Source organism: Semicossyphus pulcher, unplaced genomic scaffold (assembly GCF_022749685.1).
Source record: "Semicossyphus pulcher isolate SPU_LCO1_2020_fin unplaced genomic scaffold, fSemPul1.0.p SCAF_9, whole genome shotgun sequence".
Lineage (NCBI taxonomy): Eukaryota > Metazoa > Chordata > Actinopteri > Labriformes > Labridae > Semicossyphus > Semicossyphus pulcher.
The window spans coordinates 8,897,190-8,907,847 of record NW_027211770.1 but is presented as its reverse complement, the minus strand read 5'-3'; the positions used below and the strand labels follow the sequence as shown (position 1 = coordinate 8,907,847).

General features: G+C 42.5%; 1 protein-coding gene across 1 annotated transcript in view; it reads right to left on the bottom strand.

The window, feature by feature from the left end:
* Positions 1-39: 39 nt before the first annotated feature.
* The window catches only part of LOC138583589 (myelin basic protein-like), a 52,578-nt gene continuing 41,959 nt past the window's right edge, over positions 40-10,658 (bottom strand). The window contains exon 4 of the mRNA XM_069655478.1: positions 40-341. Coding sequence (XP_069511579.1) covers positions 43-341 — 299 coding nt within the window. The 3' untranslated portion in view covers positions 40-42. The remainder of the gene's footprint in view (positions 342-10,658) is intronic.

Genomic DNA, 10,658 nt, shown 5'->3' with positions numbered 1-10,658 from the left:
GGAAAAGAGAAAAGAAAAGGAGGGAGGAAAAAAAAAGCTAGCCTATTCTAGGTCCTGTTCGGGGCTCTCCGACCCGCACTCTGAAGCCGCTCCGCTGTGCTCGTGGATGGTCTGCAACTCGTCCGATTCGGAGGGTCGGTCTTTGAAGGTGTTGTCCTCTCGGCCCGGGGCATCTCGGGAGAAGAGGCGGACCAGGTGGGGGCGTGGTGTGGCGGCGTCAGGGTCAGCTGTGCTGGCGTCGGTCCAGAGCTGGCGGGGGCCCTCAGCGCCCGTGGAGTCAGTCACCGCCGGCTTCTCCGAGACGCAGCCATTGTTCTGGTTCGCATCTGCCTCACCCAGGCCTGCGCAAGAAACAACAAGGGTCATCTATGGGCTCGGGCCTGCATGGCACACAACAAACCGCTGCAGCACAAAGGGCTCTTTTGACCAGGCCGTGCCCTTCCTGCTGCAGCGGACACCAGCAGAGCTAACATTTCACTTTTTAATTACAATCAATCTACCTGCTCGTCAGGGAGCAGTGGAAATTTGAAATAAAAGACATCAGGAGTGTGAAGTGTTACTACCTAAGTAGTGATTAGTCTCTGAGCTCACCTTCTGTTTCTATGGTGCAGACTTTAGAGACAAAACAATGTTGTAGCAGGTGTGCTCACAATTCCCCACTTAATTTAAACGCATTAGAGCGCTTGCACAAAATGAAATAGATATTTGCCTGACCTTTTAAGGCTGCACCCTTTTTGCATCAACCCTGTGTGTTGCATTAGACCCCATGACCCTTCACCACCCTGGTTTATTTCCCGGTTCAACTATGTGAAAACAAGTTACAGCGTATTCATTCCAATGAGATGGAAATACAGCTGCTGCTCTAACGTCCACTTTGACAGCTATCCATTAAGTTAGCCAGCTCCCACAGCAGAGGACATCCAGTGCATTCCTGCCTCCAAAACAATATACACACTGTACTGGTAGAAATGGTGTAGCGCTACACCAGAGAATCTGCATGCTAATATTGGCTGAAACAGAGGCCTGTTGTCAGAGCTGCATAGTTATTACAGAGGAACAAAGGGCCCAGTGTCACTAAAATAACTCCTATAAGTATGGATTTTCAACCCAATGCACGGTGACACTTATCTGATTCGAGGCCTCAGAGCAACACGGACGCTGTCTCTGGGTGCAGAGCAATGATGGTTCTGTACTGTATGCCATGAAGAGGTGCAGGTTACAATATTAGATGGAATTACTCCTCAAATAAGCAGCATAAGAATATTTAATTACTTGGTCAAATTTCTTCTTCAGCTTGATCCTTCAGTTTTCAGAAATAAATCATACATTTTGAAGGCACTGTCGGCATTAGAAACTGTTATTGAGGGAATGTCAACAAATGAAAACAAATCTAGATGTTCATTTAATGTCATATTTAATGTAAGACTGGCCCAAATGTCATCAGTTACTTCACTATAGAATGAGCACTCTTCTTATGTTGTTCAACAAAGCCTTTCCAGTACGACAAGACACAAAAGATTGTTCTCAAAAGCACTTGAAGCCGTCTTTAGTACCACTGTCCTGCTACTGGGTGGTTTCAGTAGCGCGTCTATAATCCCACTTCCTAGATGTATGCAGCTTCCTGACCAAACTGCTGCAAAAACCAGAATCAGAATCAGAAATACTTTAATAATACTTTATCAATTCGGGCATTACAGCTGCTCTGACACAGAGAAAGCAAAAAGAACTTCCAGCATGGAAGTTGTCACACTCGGGGTGTCTCAAAAGGTCTGTCTTTTCCTTTATTTGACCTTGAAAAAGTCATTTGAAGTTCCATTAAAAGTCCTGATTTTTATGCAAAACTATTCTTGCAGGGTTAGCAGCTGCACGAAGGCCGATGACAAATTGGTCATTAGTGATTTTTTGTGTGTAGAGTCGGAAGCACGGGAAGAGTCGCTGCTTTTAGGACTGAGCCTCTGTACGTGGGGTGCACACCGCTCAGCTAAACCAGCACCCTGAATCAGAGACTTTCGAGGGGCAGCTGTGGCTCAGTGGTCGTCTATATGTTGGAAGGTTGGGGGTTCGATCCCTGACTGCTACAGTCACATGTCGAAGTGACCTTGGGCAAGACACCGAACCCAAATCTATCCTGAAGGCATATGAATGTAAAAAAAAATAATTATAATAAATTGTAAAATTGTGCTGTATCATTAAAAACTGCATGTCTACAGATGAGGACCGTTTGCGCGAATGAAATAAGCATATTCTGTCCATTGCTCCCGCCCACGTTAGCTTTGGACCAATAGAAACTGATATGATTGTGATGCATCACGTCAGTCTGTCATGAATCATTCAACTCACTCAGGTAGCAACGAACCGTTCCTGTCGCTGTCTTGCTGCTGTTAATTTTCTGAAAACTTTTTCAATGACTTGAAAAGTATAAATGTCAGGCTGAGTCCACAGGCAGTTTGAATAACATGAGCCTTCAGTATATAAGTGATATTAACACGATTCAAATTGAAATGTGTTTCTGTTTGTCACTATGAAACACGTCTGAAGTATTTAGGTTGATACGTTTTACAATACAAAGTGTTCCAATGGCATCAAGAGTGCAAATGTTAGTAAGCATATGCTTAATCGGTGTTACAGTTGTGAGGGGGTCCTTGGAAAATGTTCTCCCCTGTAAGGGGTCCTTGGCTCCAAAAAGTTTGAGAACCCCTGGTGTAAGTAATAAATGCACTTGCCCATATCTGTGAACATTGGGTGTATTTGTCTTAAAATCAGGTGTGGTCGGTTGCATTGTTGGCGCATTGATATCTTGAGGCAGGAGAGAATAATAAATAATTCTGCTCCAACGTCAATTTAAACAGTAAAGCATTATTCAGATAATAACATGCACATGCAAAGGTTTGTTCAGGTTTGTAACACAGTTCCACTCTGCTTGTTGCCCATACAAAGATGCACAGTCGCACTTTTAACATCCTCCTCAGTTGCATTTGCTGATAGGACTTTGATACGACGATGGGCTGGGAGACAAAATGATACGCCAAAACAAAACACTACTTCTGGCATCATGCAGCTGCCCTGATGATGCCAGAAGAAGGGGACATGCTTGCTGCAACCTCAACGCCTGCTTCATCTAAGGTAGCTTTGAAATGCACCTGCACTATGCACTTACGCCCATGTGCTGTAGATTGTAATAATAGGGCCCTTCATTTCTCAAAGGTTTAACTGCCCAAATAAACAGAAAAAGATGTCATGTCAGGTTTTGGTCTTAGAGGAAGAAGATTAAAACCTTTATGTGTAAATGTCTTGAAGTTATAACGGCACTTTGCAAATCAGCTGGAGAGCTAAAATGAAACAATCTGTAAAATTGGTGCAATCTCTTCCTTGCTTCGACCCATTTGTCTCTGTCTCCTGAGTCAGATCCATGGGGAATAGGCAATAAGGCATAGTGTCTTTGGGTAGAAGATTTGAGCGTATACCATCCATCCAACAAATTTGTTTGCTATTTTGCACTGCATTAGACAAACGTAGAACTTTAGACGATGATTGATGCAGTAAAAGTTTCGTATTCTCTCCCCGAGGTTTAGAAAACGTGATGAGATGTAATAACAGAGAAGCTTCCTAGCTGGATGCCATGGTTTCTAAATACTTTCTCTTCGGCAGAGTTTCTGCAAACAGTCAGCAGGTTGCAACTTTTTTTATTGCCCTATTGGCTTGAAAACTTTGTGCTGTGGTTTAAACTGCCAAAATCTACAACTGTCTGTTGTAGTTTTCAGTTTCTCCTGGGAGTTTGTTAGCAGCCAGCGTGAGCTGCCAGTCCCTGGAGGAAAAGCTGGCGTGTGATCAGGGCAGCAAACAGTGAGGCTCATTACAGAGTCACTCTGCACGTTTAATGTGCTTTATGGATCGGTGACATTTCCACAGGGATCTCGGCAGAATAAGCAAATCAATTCAGCTGATTTGTTTAAGCTGTGGATGTAAATATGGAGATATATCCTTGGCAACAGCAGCAGGAATTATACCACTTTTTAAAGCTAATTATAAATGTGACTCGAGTGCTTGTTAAGACCATTAAAATCAATATTTATATGTTGTTCTACTCAGAAGACCCTCTGAGGCCGTTACTTTACAGCAAAGAGCACTACGGATAAGAAAGCTGCTGTTTCCTGTCCCTCATTGGCCGGCCCATGAGTCTTCTTAAACCATTTCTATCATCCATCACCTGTTGATCCCATTTCTAAGCCCAGCGGAGCTACAATCCACCACTAGCATACCAATGAAGCACAAATTACAGAGAGAAAAACAACACGGCTGAACTGTAACAGTCCTCCACAGGCCGTAATAATGCAGCATAACACTGAGTGCATGTTCCCCATGTTTGTCCATGAAAGGTTGTGTGATGATGAGTAACGTATTAGCCAGATGACTCCCCGTGTTCTCTTATTGAGGGTTCATTAAGTTAGAGTTTTAGCGCCCAAATGTACAAACTGACCATAACACGAATGAGTGGGGGACTGAGGGTTGTTGATTGATGCTGGTGACTCACTGATTAGTGAGTCAGGTAATGGCATCTCTGCTTCATGCAAAAATCAAACACTCCCTGACACATCTTTAACGATCCAAGGAGGAAGGACAGTGCGCACCCAAACGGCTCAAATTGTTTTCAAGCCCCAAACCCAAATTAAACTCTTCTATTGTTGTTGTTCTCATATTTATCATCGTGTAATTTGCATTTCAGTGATTTCATTGCTTGTCTGCTTCGATTAGAGCGCGCGCTCATCTGTATAGTGAAGATAAGAGTGTTGGAGTCCATTATCACCCACCGTAGAGTGTATCAGATGTCTGATCGATGTTGTTGACAGTCTCTGGGTGCAAATAGAAGTTAAATAATTGACTATGTAATAACCCCTTTAATGAGTGCATGTGATTGTGATCAGCTGTTTTCAGCGTCTGCGAGCCAGACCTTTATTTTGAAAATATTAAATAGACGGTGGTCTGTGAGCCATACAGGTCTTTGCGTAAGATAAGAAGGTTACTTTACAATCTATATTAACATGAGAATAGCATTATGGAAAACAAGCAGCCTACAGCTATTTCAGTAAGAAAGTAGTTCCTTAAAATCGAAGCGGGCCTTTTTGTGTCGTGTTTGCATGTTCTCCCCGTGCATGCGTGGGTTCCTTCAGACTTCCTCCCACCGTCCAAAGACACGCTCGTTAGGTTAATTGGTAACTCTAAATTGCCTGTAGGTGTGAGTGGGAAAGGTTGTCTGTCTCCATGTGTCAGCCCTGTGATTGACTGGCGATCAGTCCAGGGTGTACTGTGCCTCACATCCACTGACAGGTGGGATTGGCTCCAGCGACCCTGACAAAAGCGGAATATATAAAGGATGGATGGATAATAATATTAGGACGGGCCAGGTAATGAAGCTGGAAGGACAACATGTTCTTATGGGTTTGTTTGTTGAGGTTCTTCTTGCCTTGTGGATACCCACACGTCCTCACAGAGCTGCCTATTTTTCCCTCGGGATCAATAAAGTACCTACCTGCCTACCGATCTATCTAGGTAGTTTACACTCATTTTCTATAATAAATTCACACTGCTCATGTTATAAAATGTCTTCCTCTCTTCACTCTGAAGTTCAGCTTTTAGGACACTGACTCTAAGATGAGCCAGAGAAAAGCAGAGACAGGTAGATTATTTAATAGTAGTGTCGGTGGCTGGGTCAGTGACAGCTGTGTGACAGGCTGCGATCCTCGGTGTGCTGACTTTTTAAATTAGACGGGGCTCAAAGTCTAAATTGCAGTAAATTACATAAAGACTTCATCCCTGTGACTTTATCTTCTCTTTAGTACAATAAAAGTGCCACTAGACTGACATTTAATCAGCACCTAGCAGAGCTCAACATTACCCTGAGTACATATGGCAAGCTGTTTTGACATTTAATCCAAACTCGCTCCTATCAGGAAATATATTTTAGATATCAATAAAAGCATTTCTCCAAGTCAAAACTGTGTTTTCACTAGTTATCCACAATGACATTCTTACTTGTAGAAACTGTATTCAGCTGACTATCTCAAATCTTTAAAAAGTCTAAGTGGCCGTTTTAACATTTAACAGGTAGACTGGATTTTAATTACAGATAGTAATAGTCAAAATCAGCATTTCAGATGTCCACAATGACAGTCTTACTATCCACAATTGTCATTTCAGATATCTACGATGTCATTCTTCCTTTGAGAAATGATGTCACTTTTGCCACTCGTGTATTGGGCTTTCAATTACAATGTCATTCTTCCTATCAGGAATGGAATTTTAAATATCTGCAAAATAATTCTTCCTATAGGGGAAACCCTCATTTCAGATATCTACTATCAAATTGTTCCGAGTCATAATTTCTATTTCAGATATCTAAACGTGGACAAAAAAATCCAGATATCCAAACTTAAATGACGGATATCTGTATTTGAATTTCTCATCAGTCTAATTGTAGATATCTGAAATTGAATTTTACCGAGTCATAATGCCAAATGTGGATATCTGTAATGACATTTTTACTAGTTACAATGTATTTTTGACATAGCCAATGTTTTTTTCAATTTAGATATCTCAAATATAGAAAAAAACGCCGCTCACCCGGTATCAAACTTGATTGAGGTGCTGGAGCTAAAAGTAGTAATTTCATTCAATTTCACAGATATCTGAAATAGAAATTATAACTAGGAACAATTTGATAGTAGATATCTGAAATGAGATTTTCTCCTAGGAAGATATCCAAAATGTTTATTCCTGATAGAAAGAATGACGTTGTAGATATCTGTAATTGAAAGCCCAATACACATGAGTGGCAAAAGTGACGCCATTCCTCAGAGGAAGAATGACGTTGTAGATATCTGAAATGACAGTTGTGGATGGTAAGACTGTCATTGTGGATATCTGAAATGCTGATTTTGTACACCTTACCAATTTTTCATTAATTGCATTTGCCTGTGATGCTCTGTCTGACAACAAAGACTGATATTTCAGTGGGATTTAAATTCACTGAACAGCTGTGAAAGACTGCAGCTTATTGTTTAGTGACATTTCCATTTGAAACAACTGGGGATATTCAACAGTGATGGGACTGTCTGATACTGCTAAGGCCAAAAGGATGCCATATGTTCCTTTTTCCTCAGGAAAGTCCTTCACCACTTTAGGTTATGCAAATGGCACTTTTAAACAACCCTAAGGGCCAATTATCCAACCGTCTGGCGTATAACACTGCAGAGAGAAGCCTTGACTTTGTTGGCCTCCACCATAAATACTGGATTTATTCAAGCATTGAAATCCCAAGATAATGACAGCTTCTCAGGCCTGCCCGTCACTGGCTCATCAGAGGGGTCCGCCAGCCACCAGAGAAGACAGTAAGGTCAGAGTCTGCTGTCAAATGTATAACCTTTACACACACCAAGAGATAGTGCCGTCATTCAAAATATACTTTCAGGTTTCTCATAATGTAGCCGAGCCATCATCACAGTCTGAGGGTGACGAGATGATAGCCTGTTACCTCATCTTGATTAATTCTCCGTGACAACTCCACAATGTCCCTATGACAACCAAAGTGGCAAGAAAATAAATTGTAGGGGACAATTGACACGGTCGGCCACCTTGGAGTTGCTTATTACTGTGCCTTGAAAAATGACCAATCACCACCGCCGTGTCCTGCACCATCTTTGTTTAAACGTCCACGTCTGATCTGTTCGGCGGAGAAATTCAGAGCCATGCAAGAGGGGAAAGATCAGCATCTGGAAGGGAGGAAGTATGCAGGGAGTGGGCCTCAATCTCCTCATTTTTCCTCCTCTTCCTCGGTGTGAAGAGGATGTGTAGCCTAGCATCTGGGACAACAACAAGGACTGTGGTGGGACCGAGGCACGGGAAGCATTCCTCTGAAAAAACACCCATCGCTATGTGGACCAGGACCAAACCTCCCACCAATGGGCAAAAAATCCATCTGCCGCTGCATTCATGGTGGATCTGAAGCACCCACAAGCCTGGAGTAAAAAGCCCCTCTCTGTCTCTGAAACCCCATCTGGCATTCAGGACGTTAATCCTCCAGAGATTGTTCTGGAAGAGATAAGAGCTACAGCAGAACCACTCCCTTCTGTAGATGAACCCAAGACATGCTCGTGACCTTTGGACTTCACTTTGAGCAGTGACTTTAAATGAGCAAAGATGAACACCACTGTATAACCACAGGATAAGGCTGTGATATAAAGTCAAGACAAGGTTAAAATATAAGTATATGTCAAAACCAAAACCCCAAAAGAAAACCTTTTCAGTTTCACATATTGCACACACAAAATGAGGCTACATTTGTATCGACTTGTTTACCATGTGCAGTGTTTCTGCTACATACATTTTGCAGCGGCGGCCTGCTGCAATTAAACGACAGAGATGTCAGCTCCACACAAACAGTCGTTCGCCCACTCTCCTCGTTGAGGAAGAGCACTGAAACAGTGACAGGAGTCACAGGACATCAATCACATGTGAAGTCGTGGCAACCAAATAAACAACAGCGGGACCTGTTTACTCCTCACACAGTTTTCAAACGGCAAAAGAGAGTCCGACATTGGACGTTCTCTGTCCACACACAATCATATGCAGTTCTGTTACACAATGTAACAATCCTATTGTATCTCCGTATGTCCCTTCTGTAAATGCATTGATTGTCGCTGTTTATAAAGCTTATAAAAGGTGCAGATGTCATTTGATAACGATCGATCAATCGTTGTGATCGCTACGTCATTAATCACGTCCCTCGTGCACAAGCAGCTCACGTGCTGCGAGACTTTTACTTTTGTAACTTATAAAACAGACTGCTGATGAAGAGAGTCAACACAGCGGACAGAGGGACAGACAGAAAGAGGGGGCGGGGCCAGCAGCTGTGCACAGAGCAGAGGTGCAGGTGTGTTGGGGGGAAGCAAAGCAAAGTGATCAGATTAAAGTAGATTGTGAATTAAAACTTAATAAGGTGAAGAAGAGAGTATAATTAAGTGTGGAAGTGGAAGTCATGTGATGTGCTTCTCACAGAAATCATTGATATATGCGAGTAATTGTGATCAATGTGTCAATTACAGTTGTAAGGTCTGTTATACACACGTCAGTGTCAGATATCACTGTCATAGTGTTATCCAAGCAGCTGTGAGGCTAACCTTGCAATGTAATGGAAGTCCTGGCCTGCCCTCACAAAACATCAGCTTTTTTCCTTTGGTATTTTTTCCACCTTTCTTCATATCACTCTTGGTATGTGTACCATTGATATGCCATATTTGGTGGTTGTGAAGTCCCCACAGTATCAAGAAATAATCCTGGCTATTTGTCTCTCTGGCACTGTTCTTAAAGGTCATATGAGTAAGTCCAAACAGTCACTATGGTATCAGCTAGTGACAGTATGGCTTTTAATGTAATTTGGGCCTGTAATTTATGATTATTTTGTAATATGAAATAATATCTTTACAATGCTTGCTATATTAGTCAATCCATCCATCCATCCATTTGATCCAAGATCAAAGAGCAAACTATCGACTAAGTAGGTTAGCTCTAAGCTAACAAGTTTAGAAGTCTAAGTCTAAGCTAAGTTTCATTTAAAAAGTCCTGTTCACAAAGAGTACTGTGTGGATGTTGGTCGTGGTTGGGCTCAAACTTTAAGCAGTCACGGGGGAGCTGGAGCCTATCCCAGCTGCCATTGGGCAAGAGGCAGGGTTCACCCTGCACTGGTCGCCAGTCAATCACAGGGCTTATGTCAAACCAAAAGGTCCAAAATCCAAAGATACTTCATTTACAATGAAATACCTTCTCATACTTAACACTGGAGAGGGTGGGACCATCCAATATTTGACATTTAACTTGACAAATTACTCAAACAATTATTGATTGTAGATGTATTTATTTCTGCCTGTCAAATGAAGAAATCCACTGGCTGACTCATGCATCTTGACTTTGACTCTGGTCACTTCAGCCTAGTGTCTTCATACAGTCCTATATCTTTGTCATGACAGACATGTTTGTGGAGGATGAGGTTTTCATTGGCAGGCGGTATGAATGGGTGTCTCTAGTAGGACAGTAGGCCAGCACAGAGGAGGAATACAGCTCGACATGGGTTGATGCAATCGGCGTAGTGCTCAGGGACATTTCCTCACGCATGGAGACATGAGAGGCCAAAACACATTCATACAGACTCTTCAACTGAGCAGTGGACGTGACTAATGTCCTGGAGTCGTGAGCCAGCTGGATGCTTCAACTGAGACATTACACTTCAACGTCTTCTGCGTGACCCCTGGCACAAGAAAGGTGAAATCCTGGGACCTTATGGTCCCGATACAATCAGGATGTGTCACCAGAGCAAGATGGCACTTGATGTAGAAGTGCAGGGCGGTATTAAACTGGAATAGAACTGACTAGGTCAGGTCAGGCAGGTAGTCACACAAAAGGTTCATATGGCACCAAAGCTTATGCATTGTTATGGGTCGCTTTTATAAGCTGCTGGAGGATGGATTGAGGTAGAGCGTCATAATTCAGTCTCACATGCACAGAGGGAAGCTTTGATCCTGTTACCACTTGTTATTTCAAGTGTCACATATCTGAATAAAATCCAGATGGGACACTATCTCATTTCTCACCGTCTCTGTTAGCTAGAT